Below are 23,025 nucleotides of genomic sequence, written 5' to 3'. Positions count from 1 at the left end.
AATTACTTGATTCATGGATAAATTATGAAAATCTTTAAATCTAGGTAAAAAAAAATTCCTGAACTAAATCTATTCAGGTTGTAAAGGAAGATGTGTCAGACAAGCAGATTCAAGAGAACCGACATGAGACTGACATGTGGTTCACATAGAAAGAAAACAGCTGCAACACTTTGTACATTCAGGGTATTTGGCCTCTATAAAACATGTTCCTAAACCTCACCTCCAGAGGCTACTTTGTACATTTCTAGAAGCTAGGAGGTCTTCCACAGGCTATCAGATAATTTCCTGGCTTGCTGAGGTGAGGGTGCCACCCATGACCACTAGATGGTGAGCAGGAGGTCAGTAGAATTAACCACTGTGTCTTCCACTGTGTGTGTGTGTGGGGGGGGGGGGGGGGGGGGGGGGGCTGCTGTTAGTGAAAGTGACAGTGGAAAGGAAATAGCATTAGGAGCAGCAGAGCAAATGTAGATGTTCCTCACCTCCCCTCTGCAAAGCATGTAACTCTCAGATTGGTGGTTCAGGCTGATAGAGAGAGAAAAGGCAAGAAGAGATAGGTGAGCTGTGGGAGTCACAGGGAAAAGAGTGTGTGAGAGAGAGAGAGAGAGAGAGAGAGAGAGAGATTGGAGGAACAGGCAGTGAAGCAAGGGACAGGGCAGAGAGTTGGGGGGGTGTGGAGAGGGGGGGCCTCAGGGGGGAGTGGTTAGTCGTCACTGACTGCCTGTATATAGAGAAGACAGAGTCTGAGAGAGCAGATCCTGTGAAAGAGGCTGTGAGGGAGGCCAACTTTTTACCTAAACTCATTCTACCTGTGAATGACGTCCTGAGCAACGCACCAGCAGAGCTTCTATCGGATTACAAAAGTCAGATTTCTCTCTCAGCTCAAGGTAAAGAAACTTTTGGCTTGTTGACAGCAGCTCTCCTTTGTACCAGATTTTGAAGCAGGTGCAAACTGAACTTCGCATGTTCAATATTCTCATGTTACTTTAAACATGTTTCTGAATTAGAGGAAACTTTTATACTGTTTTATTTTATGTCTGCTGATCTTCTCTTTCTTTCCTCCATTCTCTTTCTCTGCATAACTACTTATCTTTATTGAGCCAATGCTGCAGAACTTAGGTTAGTCAAGTCGTTATTGTTGCAACATATTTACCTTCTGGGTGTGGGATTGTAGTACACAACATTCAAAATGTTATTAATAGATCCATGAATATGAGTGGGAGACTGCTGTGTTTTATTTTTTCAGGAGGTTACTGAGTCCAACAAGTGTGTGGCCGCTTCTCTTGTGTAATTCACAATGAGACTAATAATACTTCATGACCAGTAATCCCTTCACTCACCTGCTGTGGTTCAGGCCTTATTAGACACCTGTATGCTATCGTAAATGTTGTCCACTGCCTTGACTTGGTGGGTGTTTCAAAAACATAGCTGGACAGATAATAGTCAAGGACTATGCCACACAGGCAAATGGAGCTGAAAGGGCTTTTATACAGATATACTGAGCCAAGATGCCTGAATCATCTGGTGGGTGGTGCAGTTATATCTCAAAGGTCAACCATGTGAAGGAAAGTGGAAGACTACATATGTAGGCGAGGCAAGTTAAAGGTTAAATTCACCCAAATTACAACACAGGTTTTCACTTACCCATGCAGGTAGTTTTGGTTTTCATTTGTCTAGTTTTTGAGACAGTCTCTGATATTTCTGGCTCCACCCCAATATAACAGTGAGGTGAAAAAAAAAAAAATTCAGTTCCCAACAGCAGTGAAAACTAAGAATTTCAACATGCTGATATCTCCTTTCACAGAGACAATTGTCTAGTAAGGTCTTTGCTGCATTTGAATTGAATCTCAGATATCTCAAAATCTGGAAACAAAGCACAAAACTAACTGAATGGCTAGACACCAGTAGAGGTGAACTGACCCTTAAACTGACCCAGAGAAGTGGTGCAAGAAACCAAGCAAATTGAAGTTGTGATCATGGTCCTGAAGCTCTAAGTGAAATCCAGCTGTGACAGTGACTCTGCAGTTCAACTGCTACTGTGTGATGTGTATGTACATTATGTGTGTGTGTGTGTGTGTGTGTGTGTGTGTGTGTGTGTGTGTGTGTGTGTGTGTGTGTGTGTGTGTGTGTGTGTGTGTGTGTGTGTGTGTGTGTGTGTGTGGTGCGTGTGTGTGCGTGTGTGTGTGTGGGTTTCCCATGCTAAGGGTTCATCTGTCCTGTGGTTGCAGCGTGGGATCAGTAGCTTGGCTACAGCTGTCTGGAGCACTGATGGGCCATATGGCAGCTTCAGTGACACTCTGTAAAACCTTTGTTTCATAGGACTAAAATGAGCTGAGACATCAAGTGTTATAATGTATTGAAATCTGTAATCTCTATTGATCAGAATCAGGTGCTGTTCCTCATTTAGCGGATTCTGTTGATATGTTTTAAATGTTGAGTTCTACAGAATAGTTTGATTTAGATGTGGACTCATCAGCTAAAATAATCAATATTGTCTCGCTTTAGCTGAGAACTGTGCCAAACACAGCCAAACGTGTTTTTATATTGAAGCTATTGGTAGAATAACAGTGATGTTGCTGTGTATTAGGAAGCTACTGATGAGGTACCGTCATCACTTGTTTTTTTTAACACTGACAGTTTGACCTGAAGGTCACAGGAGCTCGTTGAGCAGACTGGTGGGTGTTTTATTGCACTGCTGCACAGAGTCCTGCCACAACAAAACACTTGTGTAAAGGAGGAGACCTGCCCATCCCATGCTGCCATATGCTCATGTGTGTCTGTGTGTGTGTGTGTGTGGGGGGGGGGGATGAGTGTGTGTTTCAACTAAAGGCGCAGTCATGCAGAAAACAGCGCAGCAAAGATCTTTTCCGGAGCCCCGCTTTATGTGCGGAGTGTCCATTGTGTTCTGGGATCTGATTGGATAATTAATGATGCTACTTATGTAAGCAGCGGACCAACCCCTTGTCTTTGTGCGGCCCCCACATAGACTCACCCATTTAGCATCCTGAGACAGAGACACTTGCACAAACAACCATACATATAGATTATTGTTTGACCTTTGTCAAGTGAGCGTTGTGATGCTCTTTCATACACACTCACCAAGCTGAGCCTGGTTATTGAAGGTGTTACACAAGCGTATCCACATTCTGGAGGATAACTTGTGCAAAACTACTTGTTGTGAGATTGTCTGCAGTTTGAGCACAAGTATGATCACAGTGTGTTAAACAGGGTTTTACTACGTGCATACTGTTTCCCTCTGGTTGACCCAACATGGTATTTACACAAACATTATTGTCTCTGAAGTCCACTAATACTGCACATGGACTGTATTCAGTTCAGCCAGACAATTTCTGTGTGACAGATTAGCTTTGACAGCAGGACATTACATTATTTCCGTAACTGAGATAGCATCCTAATCTTAGATGATTATGTCCCCTCGCTATGACTGGTTAACTATGCTGGCAGGCCTCCCTCAGATAAAGTACATTATTTAATTACAGGGCAATTTTTGATGCCACTGCAATGCAGTCGGTGCTGTGTGAATAAAAATAAATACACTCCAACAGGGACTAAATGCCAGCAGATTTGAAGAGGAAATATAGGGGCAAAAAATAAAAAAAAAATATAAAAAAGCAAGCAGCAGAACTTGCCTTTCTTGAGAACTAGTGCATTTTTTTCCATCGCTTTCCTGCTGAGTGCATTTTCATACTTAGCTGCTGTTTGTCTTGGCGGCTTGGAAGGAAAAGTTTGAAAAAGTAAGCAGATGATTTCCTAGGATCATGTGGGTCTGTATTTGGACCATTTGCTGCCAGCTTTGTTTAAACTTATCTTTGTGTGTGTGTGTGTGTGTGTGTGTGTGTGTGTGTGTGTGTGTGTGTGTGTGTGTGTGTGTGTGTGTGTGTGTGTGCATCAGTGTGTATGTGAATTACACTGCGGGAGGTGGATGGTGTGTTGGCAGCAGTCACACCCCAATTATCCTGCTCACAGTGGAACCTCTTCACCTCTTTTCCTGTGAAGTGTGAAGCATTTGAAGTGTGTCTTCTTGGGAAAAATAGGCCAATTTTCACAAATATTGCTCCACTCAGTCATATAACTTCTTTAAGAAGCATTATTCAAAACAACATACTTGAATAGAATGACCCTAATCTAAACCCCTGTCCTCTGTCCTTCACAGATTTACCATGAAGCTCATCCTGTTGATTGTGTCGGTGCTGCTCCTGGTGGTGGGAGAGGGTACCGCGGAAAGAATCCTGTCCAGGAGAACCAAGAGGGAGCTTGCTAGTCCCCTCCATGTTGGTGGCATCAGGGACCCGTTTGGCTCGTACTGCCAGAGGAGAGGAGGCTGCTGCCCGGGCAGAGACGACCTATGCACGGTGCCCTACCTGGACACCATCTGCTACTGTGATCTGTTCTGCAACCGCACAGTGTCTGACTGCTGCCCGGACTTCTGGAGTCACTGTTTAGGCGTGGAGCCGCCTTTCATCGGTAAGTATTGGTGCACAAATGTTTGTGTGCGCACCGGTGAATTTTGCAAGTGTGTGTGTGCGAGAGGGAGGGGGTAGGGGGCCTGTTGAAATTAGTTAAACTCAGTCGGAAAACCCCCGCCGATGCAAAGCAGACTCACAAGAAAGAAACACGTTTGAGATCAGGGAAACAATTACACACGCTATTATAGCGATGGCAATCAGTGAGCACTAGCTTCATGTGTATTGTGCTTCTCAAAACAGGCCCATTGTTTCTAATACCTATCAGTTTCATTCTGACTAAATAAATAAATAAATAAATAGATAAAATAAATCCAGCGACAGGACTACTGTTCTTTAGACAAAGAAGAACACACTTTGATGATCCATGCTTCATATGAAAACCATCCTTTTCATGTAACTATTTTGTCTTTTATGTACAATGAATCTCATAATGGAAAGTTGAAATAAAATATAAATATGGAGGGAAAAAACGAGAAACCCTCTGCTGCTCTCCCCCAAAAAAGTTACCCTATCACCTCTTCAGCAAAGATAAAAATTACACTTCCTATTTCTGACCCTCCCCCCAGTAATTTAATGTAAAGTCATTAAGTAGATGAGTTAACAATTTTGGCTCGTTTTCTCCAACTATTTAAATGGTCTGTTATCTGCCCCCCCCCCCCCCCCCCCCCCCCCACATTTATAGTTCCCTCAGTGCAGAGGTGTAAAATGTGCCAGTGGCATCAGAGGCCTACCTGAGAACAGAGCAGGGAACAGTAGGCTTCTTATTAACCCAGACAGAGGGAGGGAGGAAGGGTGGATGGAAGGATGAATGGAGGTCAGGAGAAAGAATGTGGGCAATGCGTGAGGGAGGGAGGAGATGACAACCGGTGCGGGACGGGAGGAGTTGGGGAGGGGGTTCGGTGCAGGTATGTGTTCCCTGGACAACAAGGTAGGTGGATCACAAGGTGGGACACGCACACTAATGCATGTTTAAGAGCGTGCACACCCCCACACATGCTAGAGAAGCTGTGGCACTTCAAAAGGAAGGAGGTGACAGATTTTTACAATAGGTCCTTTCTCTTATCGCTGCCCTCCAGTCGCAGATTGTTGTAGTCTTTAACTCTTTATTCAGCCGGACTTTGCTCATTATGTTGTCAAGGTCACTATATAATTTTCAAATATTCACCATCTGTTAGAGTTAGATATGGTAAAAATTGTAGACATCATACTCAATTAAACATGCCACAACTGCCCATTTCATGAAATCACATACTGTCAGTTTAGCAGCCAGTGCCCCATATTTAAAATCATTCTCTGTTAATGTGTGACTTGTCCCACTCTGCAGCTCTGCTGTAACTGAGTTTTAATAGACTGGATGAGACAGCTGTGAGGGGGAAGATGGGTATCAGAGGGCCTCAGTCATAAATCAGCTCAGGGGCCTCACACCAGAGGCTAGGAAGCCCGCTCACACTGTAAATCAGCTTGTAGATAAACCTCAGTCTGAGTCTGTCACCAAGTCAGTATAGTTTTCACAACTGAACTTGAAACTTAAAGTGTAACAGGTCAAATTCATTCCAAAGGAATGCTAGTGCTGTGTCACTCCTGGATAGTGTTTGTGGTTTGTGATAATGCAGAGTGGATTTAGCCTCCCCATGGCAGCTCGCAAATGCCAGTACATTTTTTGGTGCTTAATTATGATCGTAATGTACTTTTGTGGCCCCTTCCCTCAGTCTCACTAGTGGTGGCGAAGTTGAGAGTAAGCTGGTTAAAGCATGACGAGGGCCTGGAAAGCCTGGGAAGCCAGGAAAGAAGCTAACACCACATTCCTACACTGGATTACTGGAGCTCAGAGCTCCTTAGACCTCACATAGTCTGTGTGTACACTCGTACACAGACCCACACATGCTGCACGCACACCGAAGGAGTTACTGTTAACACGTTTCATTGTGGTTGCAAGCGAAGTACTATGGCCAGTGTGTTTGTATTATATGAAGTGTGAGTGCTGTATATGTAGGTCTGCCTCTCTGTCTCATTTGTGTCTCTGTATTTAAGGCTGCGGATGGCTTCGTGTGAGATTAGTGGTTGGATCTTTGTTGTTTAGTCACATCAAACCCATATATATTAAGTCGCTCCTCTTTGTCTCCTCTCAGGCATCTGCGAAAGAAATGGGAACAGGTTCTTCACAGGGCAAACATACAAAGAGAACTGCAATTTATGGTATGTAAACCCCCTCTTTCTTCCTGCATGTTTCTCTTTCAGTGTCTTAAATCCTGGGCTTTCTCTCTAATGTTCCCTTAAGTAGCTTAAAGTTTGAAAAAAAAAACAATTTCCCTCACCTTTTGACTGTTTCGTCTATATATGTTCTGTACTTACTTGTTGTAACACTTCAAGATGCCATGTTTCTTATGGATGCACCATCACAACAAATGAAGAAAATTGTAAGCATGTTTTGCATCACATTTCTCTGCATTTCATGGTGACAAACAGTACTTGGTGTTCTTAAAACCTCTGGGATCCGTAGTGGAATTTAAAATCAGGTTGTGTGGTTTTTGCACATTATGTGTGTGCACAACATATGTTTCTAATGATAAAGCCACTGCTGACTTTATGGTGCAATATCCAGTTTTTATATTCATATTTTGGGTGGAAATCTCACACTTGATCACATGCTCTTCATACCACACACACACTGACACTACTCTACCTTCTATATCCTAACTCTTTGCTTATAGAAAGCCTTTTATTTTGATATGTCAAAGCAGGAAAAAGCACGGGTGTAAACATGAATTCTCCTGAATTGAGCTGCTTCAGTTTCAAGGCCCTGACATTGTGCATATTGGCTCACTGTCAAACTGTGATGGCTCAGTGGGACACTTGAATAGACCAGAGCCATCGTTAATATATAGCACTTAAATGCAGGGAAACGGGGGGGTGTAGGCCTGACACACAATGTTTTTGTTAACTTTTGAAATGTTCATAATCTCTCCACTGATAATAATAAACAATGGAAAGCTGAGGAAATTTGCTTTTGTTATTGTTAAATGTTTGTTCAAGAAAAGTATTTTTATGTCTACACATACCGAGACAGAGTTCTTTGCAGAGCAGTCAGGCTTGCAACATGTCTAGACCTTTCATCCAGCACCACCACGAGTCAAATTTTCAATTTGTCCAGTGCTTTAGTTTGTGACCAGAAACCTGCTAAACTAATGATACTCCCATCAGCTCCCATCCTTTTAAAATAGAGCTTAAGTATTCTCATTTTCTTCTTGATCAAATCTCTTAGACAGGGTTACTGTGATACTGATGGATATTTCACAAGTGGTTATTCGCTTCATGACCTTGGCATGAAGTTAAGAGGTCCTAATAACAGTATTTTAGATGAACTCTCAGTGACAACAGAGTGACTTTTATCTCCATGGCCTTCTACATCCTCATGGCAGCAGAGTCTGTGTAGCTGTTGTCATTTTTCTAAATGATATGGGCGACAGTCAAGGAGACAGAACACAGTCCTTGAGAGACTTGAGGGACGAGATGGAGGAGGTTATGTGAATGAAGGCAGGGAGAAGGGAAATTGAATTCCTTACCTGTTCTCCACTGTGGTTTCTCACATCTGTGTCATTTGATGTTCCTCAGAGACCCTGTGCACGTATACGTGTGTGAACATGCACACAAATGTTGATTTAACGTCCATTTGTACATCAGTATATTTAGTTTGGCACAAAAATGAACTCACTGTGGCTTTCACTGTGTGGTTTGTCATGACATGTCCTATCCAAACTAGGCTGACCCCACTGATCTCCACATCATCTACTTTAAGCCTCCCAGCTGTTAAACTCCGGTAGCCCCTGTGTCAGTGTGATCGGCCTGAAGTATGGCTCTTATCAAGGCAGCTCACTTAAGTTTGACCCACAGGGTGTGATGGGTGCGTAGATAGGCGAGGATGCTAGTTGATAAATGGCGGTTCTAACATTTTTTCTTGAGTAAAGGCTTGTTGAGGTTGCGTGGTTAAAAATAACCTCCAGTGTTCCAGGTCACTAGAAAACACCATTTATGTGCCAACTCCCCCTTTCACTACCAAACAAAGAGAGAGCGTTATGCGCATACGCTCTCACACGTGCTTGTTAAGGCAATACACATGGACGCTTGAAAAATTGCACCACAACTTTGGCACTCTGGGACAAACACACTCCCTTTTCCTGCTCCTGCTCTCTTCACTTATTAATTTCCCAGATGTGTGTCCTCCCAGCTCTCTTAGAAATAGGGCTGGAGGAGGAGGAGGAGGACGGGACTTCCGCTTTGAGTTGACAGACAGCTCTCCCTCTCTTCCCTCCAAAGCCTCTCGTTAGCAGTGGTGGAGCCACTTGCTTGTGTCTTCACTTATTTTAACTAAGCAAATATCTCGAAAACATTAAACAAATGTAAATGCTTTGACATCAGTGTCACAATTAATATAAACTTTATCTATCTCTACGGTATGGTTATAGCTTGAGATAACTCCTGGGCAGATTGTGTCAGCACTAGACAGAAACACTGCACAGTCAGACTGAGCATGAGGTATTAGAGCAATGCTTTTATTTATAGTGGTGTGCATGTGTGTGTGAAGATGTACAATGATAAGTGTGCCAGTCTTTTGTTGTGTTAATGGGATCTCCAGCTGAGGCCTTTTCCTCCCTGAGCTGTTGGAATCCTGATAACACTTTATCTCCTCCAAAATATCTTAAATGTGGCGCCTCCTGCTTGCAGCAGCACTCTCACACGGGAGCAATGATCTCTGCTTTGATTTGGCAGCGGCTCAGATCTGTCTCCATGTACTGTACTTCAGATTGGACAGCAGCCAATGCCAGCTGGAGCTTTTCTTTTTTTTTTTTTTTACGTCTTTGTATAGTTTCTGAGATGTGTAGATACGTCATATCTGAATGCACACAAACATGGCTCTGTTCCCACTGATCTGGCAGGATCAGTGAGACGATATACCTCATGTCATCCAGGTATGTAGGTAAAGAGGGTGTCTGCGTCTAATAGGGAGTGTGACGGGGAATGTAAAATATGGCCTCCCACTGCCCTCACAGACCTTATATTTCATTCCAAGACACACTCTTTTCCCCTCATCTCCATAAGTCTGTCATTATGCCTGTCCCTGTGTGTGTGTGTGTGTGTGTGTCCAGTGCTATTACTGTGTGAATTTATTGCTGTTTTTGACCCACTGGCACTGAGCTGCCTGCCTGTGTTCCTGCTGCTGAACGGGGACAGAGTGGTGAAAGGTCATTGTCTCTTTCCTCTAATCAAAGCCATCAGACAGTCCACAGTGAGACGCTGGGCAGACAGTCACAGGTCTGAACTCTACAGGTGTGTGTGTATATTTATCTGTGGGTGTGTTGCTTGAGCATTGTATTTGCACATGTGGCTCAGGGATGCCGCAGGGAGGAGTGCAGTGTGAGAAGTGATACATATACAGGATTCAGTGTGACTAAAGGGGAATTTGACCTCTTCATCAGTGTTTCTCTGTGTGTGTTTAACGATCCTCTTGGAAAGGTCTCTACTCTGTAAACATGATGTCTAATGTACAGTAGACTTTATGGATGATAGTCTATACATGCCTCATTCTTTCTCTCTAACTCACAGTCCTTACAGTATTCCCAAATCCGCCGCTGGCCTCGTGGCTTTTCCACACAGTAATTTATATAATTTATAGTCAGTTTATAGGGTTAGCAACTTTATTTAATCATCAGGTTTTATTGAGATCAAGTTCTTTTTTTGCAAGAGAGACATGAGAACAAAAACATTTACACTCACACAATCAAGAAACCAAGAAAACAACAATAAATTTCCCAAGAGGAATGAAAGAATCTAGCTTGGAGCTGTTTACCCTTATTTAAAAGATGGACACATAATACCCATGGACACAAAAATCCAGTAACACTGCAACTTTTTTGTACAGATTACCACCAGTAGTTTCATGGTTTAGAAAAGTCATGTATAAATCACTGTATTATCACTGTAATTTTTCTGAATTCTACACCAACCTGGTGAGATAATATAGAGTTTATGCGGGACAGGCAACAGTGTTAGTGTAGTGGTCATTTTGTGTTAGTTTTGCAGCTGTTTTTAGGAAATATCAGGGGTTCAGTGTTCTGTAAATGGTTGTAGTTGGATGTAATGAAACTATATATTTTGTGGAGCAACATTTTTAATCATTTACCTTGATGTATCAGCAGAAGGTGAGCTGTAGTCATGTGCATGGTTTCCTATCAGCAACAGTGACTCATCTGTCTGAGTCAAGTTTCTGTCTGTTACAGTTTTTTTGCAATACAGTTCTCAAGTACAGTACTTTTACTTGTGCTTAATACATTTCCACTACTTGACCTCACACACACACATGCACACACACACACATGCACACACACACACTCACACACACACACAAACACATGCCTGCATAGTGAATCATCAGAAAGTACACAGTGCAGACGCTCTATTTTTGAACATCCCCAAAGTAAACATCTGAACATCATCATTAATATCCTGCTCTCTTATCTCCTCTGTCAACTTCTTGACTTCTTCATTCCCTTTGACTGAAAATGCATCTGCATTCTGCAGCCGTAAAAGGCTGAATGTTCCCTTTAACCTTTCCTTCTCTTCACAGACGTTCTTCTCTCAGTTAATTTCTTATTTGGGAATTCCACTGAGCCTCTGTATGTTTGTCTATGCCTAAGATGGTCTTTCCATTTTAGCTTCTGGCATCACTGGCTTTAGCATAAATATAGAAATTAAAGATATTTTCATGTGGTTACGGTGCTAATGCCTTTTAATAGTCTCATCTCTTTGTCCCTACTTTCTGTCTCTCCACTGTAGTACCTGTGGGACTTCGGGACGATGGGAATGTGAGCAGAACGCCTGTCTGATAGAGACTGACATGATCCATGTCATCAACAGAGGAAACTATGGGTAAAAAAAACCAGCATGGGCATTGACAAACACACACACTTAAAGGCACATTTTTGATACAAACAAGTTCTTCGTGTTTTCAACACCTTTGTGTTTTTAGGTGGAAGGCAGCTAACTACAGTCAGTTCTACGGCATGACTTTGGACGAGGGCATCCGGTACCGCCTGGGCACACAGAGACCCTCCAGGACTATTATGAACATGAATGAGATCCAGGTACAGGACAGTCTTCGTCCTTGAAGGGCAATTGTTTTGGGGGCTTACAGGATCTAAGTGACCAAAAGTACCAGTCCAAAGAGAATATGTGTGTGGTCAAATTCCCCAAGGCACAGAAACAAGCGTCAGTGTTGCTACTCATATTCTTTTGCTCAAGTGCCCTTGAGCAAGCCATGAAATCCTTGTCATCCCCAGTGTTACTGTTTTGTTGCTGACCTCTGACCTCACCTCTGACCTCTGACCTTGCTTTTAAAAGGTAGAAAGGGGGACAAAATATTCACACAGGGCTTGAAAGAATATCACCTTACTTGTTGCTAGTGGCTATAACCTCTTACACCTATTAAACCCTGGATTTCCCCTTAAAATTTTTAGAACATTTCAAATATATTCAGTAAGAACTTACATACATTACATATTATGCATTTGTTGTTCCCACAGAAGCTGTATGATGCTTCATACTCAAGAGGCAAAGTATTTTATAGCTGCACTGTTACAGGAAGAGTGAACCTTTCAGATGTCTTCTTCATCATTTATTTACTTTTCCCCAAAAGGCTGATGAATGTGGTGTCATTAGAAACTTTTAGGTTGTTACTTGAATTAAAGACAAAGTTTGAAACCATGCTAATTTAAAACCTTAATTGAAATATACTGTGTGTGCTGTACCCATCGAACCAGGGATGTGGGTGAGGTGGAGGGGACTGGGTGTGTGTGTGTGTGTGTGTTTGGGGGTGGAGGTTGTTGGTGGAGGAAAGCAGGAAGTTTCAGCGACAGGTGAAAATGCAGAGAAAACATGAATTGTTACAATCGTGTAGTGACTTTTCACTACTTTAAAAGCTCCCTCATACTTCCTCTGAGTTTTGGATTTGCGATATGCGGGTTTTAAGTTCTATTATGACTGGTCAAAACATTTTCCACTTAATTATGGTGGCTTGTTCCTATGTGATGGCGTCTCCGTCTGGAACCTTGGCCTACTCTGATCCGCGTAGTCTTTGTTTACATTTCACCCAGACAGATTACATAAGACGGAACCAAAACATGAGACAGAGAAGTTGGAGGGCATGGTGGCTGCCTGGAGAATAAAGAGCAACCTCCTCTTCAGTCTGCACCTCACCCACCTCCACCCTACATCCATCCATCCGCACTCCCATGTTCCCCTCTCCCGGCATTCCATGAGTTCTCCCCCCTAAAAAAAGCCTCACAACTCCCCCTCCTTCTTCCGCTGTCAGCGTGTCCCTACCTGTGCCAGGAACCAGATCAGAGCCGTGTAGCCCATTCATAAATCTCACTCCTGTCTGTCGGCACACTTCTGTGTAAGGGATGGAAAATTGGAAACTTAACTTGTTACCCATCCTTACACACAAACACACATGGCACCTAATCCTTGCAGCCTTCAGGTGAGTGGCTTAAGGTGTCTGAATATTTGGACTTTGACCTTCCACAACTACAAATCTCTGACCAGTAGCACATTCCTGAGTTGTATATCAGGTGGCCTATTTTATCAGAAGAATGCAGCTCAAGCAGACAGGCTCTTTGCGAGCGAGCGAGAGGAGAAGTAAGTTGTACAGAAGCATGTGCTCTGTTATCACGCATAACTGGGAGATTAGGAGACCATCCAACCTCCAGTGGAGACTAATAGATTGAGCATGTTTGGCATGTGAGAAGCACCTGCGAGTGAATACGCTCTATTAGGAGAACATTTGCACTCCATCACAGACTTATCATCCTAATTAGGATTTATTATCACGGTGATATTAATATTCTGAATAGAGATGGAGGCCTCCCTGGGAGTTCAGCTGGACTTTACACTGGTGTAACCAAATGGCCTCATGGTTTCATGTAGAGGACCGGGATCAAAGGTTGCTGTCTATTCTGTGGCCTCAGAGATTGACACTGGGCCAAATGGTCCCTTCTCCTGCAGGGTTGATTAGCAGACTTATGTAACCCGCCTGTGATCCAAACTTGTCGTACAAAGCCGTCCACAAGGGCTTTAATTGCAGCTGTTAGTTTGTGTTCTGTTGTGGGCAAAAAAGCCCCACCGCTGCAGCTCCACATTGGCGGGTGTAACTGCTGTTTTCTCTCTTTTACTTTAAATCTGTTTTTGACATGTTGGCCTGTCAGGTACAATAAAGATTGTTTTTCCTGAGAAATATTATTTTTTTCTCATTATGGGCAGTCCGGTGAGAGTTTAATAGCTATTAAGCTCTAAGGAAATGAACTTGACTTGAATTTTTACACCAAAGCAGGACTGTATTAACTGTCTCTAACTTTCCCCCACTCAGATGAACATGGATCCTCAGAATGGCCATCTGCCACTCTACTTCAACTCAGCAGAGAAGTGGCCAGGGAAGATCCATGAACCACTGGACCAGGGCAACTGTGCTGCCTCCTGGGCTTTCTCAACTGCAGGTAGGTCCTAAAGAGAATTCAGTGCATAAGGAAAATACCTGGACACTACACTCTAATTCTGAATTTCTCTTTTTGTCTAAATGGACATGAGCATGTTGTCTGTGGTCAAGTGTTTTCATGTCCATGTAGAGAAAAGGAGGAGCTGGGAATTTAGCTTCTTGAAGACGTTTTTTTGCATAATAGTAAATAAAATAAATATGTTACACATGATCAAAGGTTTTTTTTTTTTTTTTTTTTTTTGGCCTGCAAAGTTTGTAATATTTCTGATTCTTCTCACCAGCTGTGGCCTCAGACAGAATCTCTATCCAGTCCATGGGTCACATGACTCCTCAGCTGTCACCGCAAAATCTTATTTCCTGTGACACACGGAACCAGGGAGGTTGTGCTGGTGGACGCATCGATGGAGCCTGGTGGTACCTTAGGCGTAGAGGGTAATCACTTCCTTTTGAACAAGCAAAAAGGAGCATTATTGTTCGCATGTAAGTTGTGGTGATTATTTGATGACAACGTCTTGCACATTTGTGCATCTCTCCTCTCCCCTCACAGAGTGGTGACAGAAGACTGTTACCCATACCGACCCCCACAGCAAACACCGGCGGAGGTGGGCCGCTGTATGATGCAAAGCCGCTCGATTGGCCGGGGGAAGAGGCAGGCTACGCAGCGCTGCCCCAACACACACAACTACCAGAACGACATCTACCAGTCCACACCTCCATACAGGCTCTCATCCAATGTAAGCACCACACAAACACAAAGGCTCAGTGGTGTTCTATCAAGCAGTCATGTACGTCTATTCTACATCAGTTCAACACCCGACCTGCTCTTAAATCTCCAGTAAACATGCAGCTTTAATGAGATCGTTGTACAACTTCCTTGTGCTACGGTGGACATAATCTCTCTCATGTGTTTTTTGTGTCTTTGCACACTGTCTTCATGCATACTTGACTCCCTTGTGAATGAACATGGGAATGTACAGGATTAAGTGCTCGACAGCACAGCCGAAGCCACGAAGTTGTATTTCTACCTGTTGTTTGTACCATGTTTGCCAGCTTCAAAGTGCAGGCAGTTGGATTGAGTGTTGAGAAAGCTGATACAGAAATGTAAGGTAATCATTCTTATTTGTTAGATTAGTTTGCCTTGAAATATATTGGATAAACATGGCAGTGAGTGAATTATACAGATTTACAGACTGCACTTTTGATATCATCATCATCTATAATTATTATCTGCTATTTTAATTTCAAGACTCTAACGTGTATCTGGAATTAGATTGTTTATCCTTTGATATCAAATTACTCGACTCTGTCTACACAGGATCAGTATCAGCTCTGTTTGGTTAATGATGTTAAAAAGCATAATTTTACATAAAAGTTTGTAAAGTTCATTCCAAAGTTAAAAAGCTAGATGATCTAAAGAAAAATGGAAAAAGGAAAAAAAAATCTTTTCATCAACTCCATGGAGAAAGCACCTCTGCCTTTTTTATTAGCACAAAGTATTGTGCAACATTCACTTAAACTGTCTCCAGAAGCTGTCTCTGCATCCAACTTTATGTATCTCCTCCAATTTAAAGTCAACCACTGAACTGCAGCCAACATGTGGTTTTATCAGCCAGCATCCATCAGTGCTAAATGACAGCTAATGCTTTTCAAAATCATTACGGCCTGTTGTTCCTGTCTCCCGATGGCCTGTGAAGTCAATAAGCCAAGCATTAAGGCCAGAGGGTCCTGCTGGACTCAATCTTGTTATCTGACTTTTAACATCCAAGGGGGTTGTTTTCATCCTCTCCATTTCACTGACATGTAATGATCTCTCTCTCCGTCTCTCTCTCCTCTGCCTATAAATCGTTCCCTCTGTCTTTTCTCTCAGGAAAAAGAGATTATGAAGGAGATTATGGATAATGGCCCTGTGCAAGGTAAGCTGATGCCTTTTTGTGTGTGTGTTTTCTTCTTAAACATACATGTAAATAAGATTTTAATGTCAACATTTGCTCCCAAGTGAGTGTTACTTTGCTCCCGAGGGACACACAAATCCCACCGTTCACCTTGAAGCCTCGTGTTGGGTATATTGCACAAATGATGTCATGGTTGACCTTGTCAACCTGATGGTTTTGCCCGGGGTTCCAACTTTGACCTCAGTGACCTGGTCAAAAATGATGGGCCTTCATGTCAGTGCGAATGAACTGATCTTTTTTTACTAGCATGCCTCGCTGTCTGGTGCCCATCTGGACCATTGTCAAGTACACTTGAATAGGAGTCACGTGTAGGTTGTGCGTGTGTGTGTGTCCTCTGTGATTCTCTATGAGCCTGTGCCAGCTTCTTGTTTTATTGTTTAGCGGTCCAGGAAGACTAATCGGCTTCATGTCAAGTTTCCTTTTTGCCTTTGACCCTCTCTTCCACACAAATAAATAGAGGTGTGTGTGAGAGTGAGTGTACTTGTGCATTGTGAGTTGCTGATAAGAGTGGTGGTCTACGTAGTGTTCTCATCCAGGGAGCACTGGATTTAGAGCAGTTGGATCTCCGAAAGAGGGAATTTCTGAGCTGTACATCTGGACAGTTATTCCAATAGAGCTGCAATAGGAAAGTCACATGGAGCTCAGCCATGCAGCTCACACTGGCACACACACACACACACACACACACACAGCTGCCCTGCCTAATGTCTGGGTGTGTGTGACTCAGGGGGGAAGTAGAAATTGTTTGGTAAAATTAGATAATTACTTTCAGATTAATCAATGTTTTAGTAAGATTTGTATCTCTTCATTCCATAATAGATTCAGCAGCCCTTATAAAGTTAGTTATACTGTGTTTGTGTGTGTGTGTGCGTGTGTGTGTGCGTGCGTGTGTGCATGTACAGGTTATATCCACCTACTAATTCTCCTTGCCTGTTTGTTCTTGCAGCTATTATGGAAGTCCATGAGGACTTCTTTGTGTATAAGAATGGGATCTACAAACACGGTGATGTCAGCTTCACTAAATCTCCACAATACCGCAAACATGGCACACACTCAGTCAGGATCACTGGGTAAGTTCCCAATATTCAGTAACAGTGCAAAATATTAAACATCATGCCTTTATTGTCCTGTTTTGTTAACCAGCTGATTATTAATCATGTCATGGCCCGCAGAAAACGTTTTGCTCTTTGCACAAGCCTGATTAGACTCAACATAAACACGCTAAATGCTTTGAGATTGTGCTGGGATTTTCTTGTGTTTGTGTTTGATGATGAAAGCTTCAGTCTGAGTTATCAACAGGAAAACCATGTGCTATGTTACACAAACTTTACATTCTCTGGACAAAAACATTTTCCTTCCTCTGCTCTCAATCCAAATCTTCCATCTGTCTGGTTTCACTGTTGCTACACGCTTGACCGACGCTGTCTCAGCAGAAAAATTGTTTATTAAGGATGAATCAGGTTTTAATTGAGCAGCTGCTGCTACTGGTTTTGATTCAAAGCCTCACTCGCATGTGTGTTTGCACACTGTCAAGAGTGTACATGTGGATAAGCTTCCCTCCCAGTCTATTGCTCTTGGAGACACACCTTGGCTCCACTCCTCCGTCTGCCCCGGCCTCTTCTATCTAGTCACTACGACGACCACAAATATGCAGGTGGGCAGACGGCTGACACACCTGGATTACCTGCCCCCACCCTCTGTCTCTTGTTTACTGCCCCTTGTCTTCCTCACTTTCATGCCGCATCTCTTCTCACTCTGTGGAGTCTCCATTATCACTCCTCACTTGGCTGTCTGACCCACTGACCACTCCCCCCTCCTCTTTTATCCTCCTCTCTGCATCCCCAGACATACAGGTAGTTGTTTGCTGTTTTTTTATGTGTTGTGTAGAGGGCAGCGAGAGGCCAGGAGAGGTTCCGACTTGTGAAAACTCATAAACATCCTCTTTACTTGTAAATATATGACAGGGCTCTTCTCTGTCAGTCATCCAGCTGGTTTTGAAGCGTGTATGTCCTGACAATGATACCTTGCTGCTCACTAGTCTCACTTTCCAAATTAAGAAAAATAAGCAGCTACTTCATAATGGGTCTATTATGGGATCTAAGGAACGTGTGCTTGTGAGTGTTTTTTTTGTTTTCTTGTTTGTTTTTTTTGCTACTTCAGTAGCTCAGCGTCTCTGAGCTTGTCTCTGACTTGAAAAACTGCTTCTGAAATTATAAAACCCCCCCTGACAGGGGGGTTCACTGCTGTGATAAAAGCAGTCTCTGTGCTTTTATAAAAGCAGATAAAAGCAGAGAAAATTCTTTTGTAAAAGCAATCTCTCTGCTTTTATCTGATTGGCCATAGATGAAAACAAAATACATCCCGTTTACAAGAGATTCTCAGCCTTACTACAGCTGCCTTTTGCGTGTGCGTCTTCCATGTATCTTTTCTAACATTTAATTTAATGACATCATATGTCATGTATAGGCATGTGTATGATAAACACCCAAGCCCTCATCTTCCAACCTGTATTTAGGTTGCTAAATCACATACCAGAGGAGCACACACTGTTCTGAACGTCTTGCTGGAAAACTGTGGATGCTTGCTCACGATGCTCATGTGAGGTTCACACTCTGTGGACTGTAATTACATCCCTTCATCCTCAGTTTTTCAATAAACTGTGGAGGTATGCAGGGTGTGAGATGATGCCGAGGGATGAGGATTCCCAGCTTTCCTGCATGCCTCCTGCTCTTTGGCTCCTTCTACTGACGCTGTGACTCCTCACCTCTCGCCTGTGAGAGTGGATGTGGATGTACCAGCGACACAGGTTTCGGGACGGATGGAGGGAAGAGAGGAGGGGGTGGACATAGTGTTTTGAGCTCCAACCTGCCAGCCACAAGCATCAGTGTGTTTACACAGGCCAAATCCCATAGCGGTGCGTTCCTTTAAGCCCAGGGCCTGGGAAAGTTTGTGGAAAGAGCATTGAGGTCCACTGTGGTGGAAAGGGCATTGTCTAGGCCGCTGATCCTGACTGCACCGGACAGAGAGAGGGGGATCAGTCCCCCGGAGAAGAGGTCAGGGGTGGGCTGAGGGGCGTTGGGGAAGGGCGGGGCACATGGGCACAGCGGTATGCCCATCATTGTCCCCGACTGAGCAAGTGAGCTGATTGGAGGCCAGATAAGAGATCAGCAGTGGTCTGATTCTGTCTGGCTCTGTCCATACCAATAAATATGCAGGCAGGCAGGCATGCATATGGGATCTCCACACACACACACATATACAGGTGTGGATGTGCCATTATGCACAAACACAAATCCCATCTCTCTGGTCTATTTCAGATTGTAGTTGGCATCTGTTGTTTACACAGCTGTTTTTAATGTGTCTGCACCTGGTCAATGTGACGTCAGACTCCAGTCAGGGAAGCACTGGGCTAATAAAGTCACTTGCTGATAGAGGGTTGGCGCTATCTGCCAGTGTTGTGGTGGCAGGCTACCGAGTTGGCAGAGTCCGAGACCAGCCACTCTATTTCCCAGCATTCCTTTCCCTTATAAAAGATAACAAGCGATTGGGAACCGTGAGTCTCTTGGGAAGTGAAAGGCTTGGAGTGCAAAAACAGGGTGGGAATTGGCATCGGGAGAACGTTTTGATCATGACAAGCAGAAACGGCAGGCGTCAAAAGAGTTGGCAACTGCTAAACTAAGACGAAAGTGCAAGGCATGATGGCAATTTATGGGCCTATTCCAAGATTTCCTGAGAACAAAGCTGCTGGCAAGGGAGAAGATTAAAGATAAGCCTCTAAGTTCAGATTCACACGTGTATTTGTGTGTTTTTTTTCATCAGGCTTGTTGTCTGCTGTCCATACACTGGTGGGAATGAGGTGGTGTTCACTTCCTTGTAACCTACCCTCTCCTTCCTGTTTCATGTGTAGAGTAAGGAAATAGCAGAGGAAAAGGGGAATTCCTTGTTCTTTCGATTGGAATGGTGTGGGAGTGTGACTAGGCGGTGTCCAGCCATAAATACTCTGTTTTCAGGATGTTGTTAATAAGACAAAACATTTCTTTTCTTTTCCCTCTCAAACGCTACTTATATAATAATACCACATATATCCCAGTGAACACATTCCTGAGTGCTTACATCAGAAAGCATGTTTGTTGGAAACCATTCATACTTTAAAAATATCTGTGCAACTCTGACACAGTTTATCTCATGTCTCTGTTTGAGGCGATCATGTTTTCCTGTTGTTTGGCTCTTCACTCTCATGTATATTTAGTAACCATCCCCTCTGCTTTTGTGCACCAGGTGGGGAGAGGAGAGAAACTTTGATGGGACACCAAGAAAATACTGGGTAAGTTCAGTGTTTAAAAAAAATACACACGTCTTTTTTTGTCCAAAATGTACAAGAACGTGCATCAATACTGCATCATGCTTTCAAATTTCCTGTTATTATTCAGAGTTGTAAGTTCTGTTTTTTTGCCTAAACTGCATAAATACAACCAGGTATATGTTCTCAAATTAAAACCAGTCTTACCTGTTGTCACTTTAACTGTGTTTTAAAATCTGTGTAATAAATTTCTTTTCCAGATTGCTGCCAACTCCTGGGGAAAGAACTGGGGAGAGAACGGCTACTTCCGCATCGCTCGTGGGGACAATGAGTGTGAGATTGAAGCATTTGTGATTGGAGTGTGGGGCAGGATCACGATGGAGGACATGCACAACCATCACCACCACCATCGTCGCCGACACATTTAGAAACACAATAGACCTTCATAACCCCATCAAGACCTTTATTTTTAACCCACCCATAGTCAGGTGGTACCTCAGAGGAGAACCACATCAAGAGTCTGAGAGCTTCACCGCTTTCCCCTTGTCCACCAAGCTGGCTGGGACAGCCACATAATCAACTTCTGAACCCCTGAACCTTCTCATTTTACCTTCTTACTGTACTCTGGGGGTCAATACAGCCCCTCTTCTCCTGCACCTTTACCCTTTAAAGAGACCTTTCCCATTTCTCCTGTAACTCAAGGTTTATGGCACCAAAAACAAAGAAAAACTAAGCTAAAGTTCTTTTATGTTGCCTTGCAATTAAGCACCTCAGGTACCAACTGTTCCAAAGACCACACTTCCCAGCGTAATATCTGGTGAAACATGTTCATGTCAAGTTGACAGAAGGAGAAGCTCAATCTGATCTTTTTATGCTTTCATGTGTCAACCTGAAGCTTTAGTCTTCTCTAACTTTAAATCTATTATCCAGACGGACCCAATTTCAGGGACAGCTTGGAAAAGAGGAAATCTGAGAGCCAGATTATAAGACATCAGACCCTTTCAGAGAGGCACACCCAGCTTAACTGTGTAACATGATATTATATCATAGATGACCTTACTGACACTTACCTGTCAGCTATACACAGGCACAGTTAGGCTCATTCCCTCAGTTTTAGAGAGGACACACTTGTGTAGAGTTAGTAGCTGCAGGCAGTAGAGTTTCTCACACATTCCAGTAAAAACCTAGAATCTGACACTGGAGACATGAGGTGATTTAGAATTTACAACACCACTGGCCGTGACCAGCAATCAGAAAGAATCAAATACCCTTCAAATTTTTTTAAGCAGTGTGACGTGAACAATGAAACAGACTAAATCTTGGCCCTTGTAATAACACGTGTATACTGGGAATGACAGTATCAATAGATAAACATGTATTATCTGTTCTTGGCTGCAGGTGAAATAAATTATTTTCAGCCAAGCTAGATGGAAAAAAAAGTAACAATGAAGAATGACAAAGATATAAGTAAAATCCATACTGCCATTCCTTACGATGACATCTCATTTAAGAAACACATTAAGATGCGTTAGATGTTAAAAAGATCGATAAGATAAAGAAACAGAGTTTTTTTGACCACTGCTAAAGAGTTTGTGTATAGTAGTCTTAATTTGCTCTGTTCTTTGTACACTGTTACAATTTCAGCTAAAGATGTTATTTTTGTTGCAGTTTTATGTTTAAGTTTTATTTTCCTGCTTTTTTTTTAAAGATGTACTGTATGTAGTAACTTTCATAACACACTTAGCACTCAGTTGCTTTTCTGCTTCTACGTAGGTGTAACTGCCTGATCACAGTCGGGGGGGGGGGGGGGGGGGGGGGGGGGGGGGGGTATACTGCTGCTAAATCCAGTCTGTGCTCCACTATTTGTCTTTAGATTGATGCATTTCATATGTAATAAACATGTAAAGCCACTTCTAACTAACGCTGAAACACCTGTTGGAGTCACACAGGTTGCAGATAAGCTGTTTCACTTGTTTATGTTATGTTATGTCATTTTTTATTTTTATTGTGTTCATTTTCCAGCTTATCAGTCACGTGCCTATCTTTGCTACAGTTTCACAGCTCTTTGTGATGTCTTCATATCAAATGATTGAGGGATTTTCAGATCTTTTTCGAGCACAGCCTCACTTGAAAAGGAAATCATGGTGTAGTGTTACCACTTACCTTAAATTACACCCTGATGTGCTTCATCTGTAACTTCAAAAGGCCTTTTTTTATTTCGACACCGTCAGGTCTTGTGATATTTAAGGTCCTTGTGTTTTCTCCTTCAGGCATGGATAGGTTGATAGACATAAAAGCAAAGAGCACTGTCCGGATGGACACGCGATGTGCAATGTGGTTGAGGGGTTATGGATGGATTAGCGGTTGTTGCATATTTCTTATGAAATGTACTGAATCTTTGCTTTCAGTTCTGAAACAAGTGTAGGCAGGGAAGGATCAAGAGCTTTCCATCAACATGAGGTTTACAATAAAAATGGTTTACAATAAATGAGAATACACTGAGAAAAAATGTGAAACTGACGTCTCTGGCCTGAGGAAAAGATTTTTCTATCTATCTTTTCATCTTTGGACAAGAGTTCTTTTACAAGAGAGAAAAAGATCAGTGGACAAAACCTAGTTACTAGATTGGTTTTTGTTACTGTGTTGTAGCCCTCACTGGCAGAAGTTTGCAGAAATTTGTCCAGTGAAGCTGAGAAGGCTTTAACAAACTTTAATTTATACAAGATAACTTCATGACCTCCCTGC

At 42.8% G+C, this 23,025-nt stretch overlaps 1 protein-coding gene across 1 annotated transcript; it reads left to right on the top strand.

Annotated features, from left to right (window-relative positions):
- Nucleotides 1-759: 759 nt before the first annotated feature.
- On the top strand, nucleotides 760-21,794 carry tinagl1 (tubulointerstitial nephritis antigen-like 1). The gene is made up of 12 exons (XM_041053559.1): nucleotides 760-884; nucleotides 4,172-4,482; nucleotides 6,614-6,680; nucleotides 11,316-11,408; nucleotides 11,509-11,623; nucleotides 13,903-14,029; nucleotides 14,310-14,460; nucleotides 14,576-14,762; nucleotides 15,896-15,941; nucleotides 16,927-17,050; nucleotides 20,259-20,304; nucleotides 20,541-21,794. Exons 2-12 carry the CDS (start codon nucleotides 4,179-4,181, stop codon nucleotides 20,706-20,708), a joined length of 1,428 nt encoding a protein of 475 aa, XP_040909493.1. The 5' UTR covers nucleotides 760-884; nucleotides 4,172-4,178; the 3' UTR covers nucleotides 20,709-21,794.
- The last annotated feature ends 1,231 nt before the right edge of the window (nucleotides 21,795-23,025 follow it).

The sequence above is a fragment of the Toxotes jaculatrix genome, chromosome 13 (assembly GCF_017976425.1).
Source record: "Toxotes jaculatrix isolate fToxJac2 chromosome 13, fToxJac2.pri, whole genome shotgun sequence".
Taxonomy (NCBI): domain Eukaryota; kingdom Metazoa; phylum Chordata; class Actinopteri; family Toxotidae; genus Toxotes; species Toxotes jaculatrix.
The sequence above is the reverse complement of the archived record's forward strand: the minus strand, read 5'-3'. Positions and strand labels throughout refer to the sequence as shown.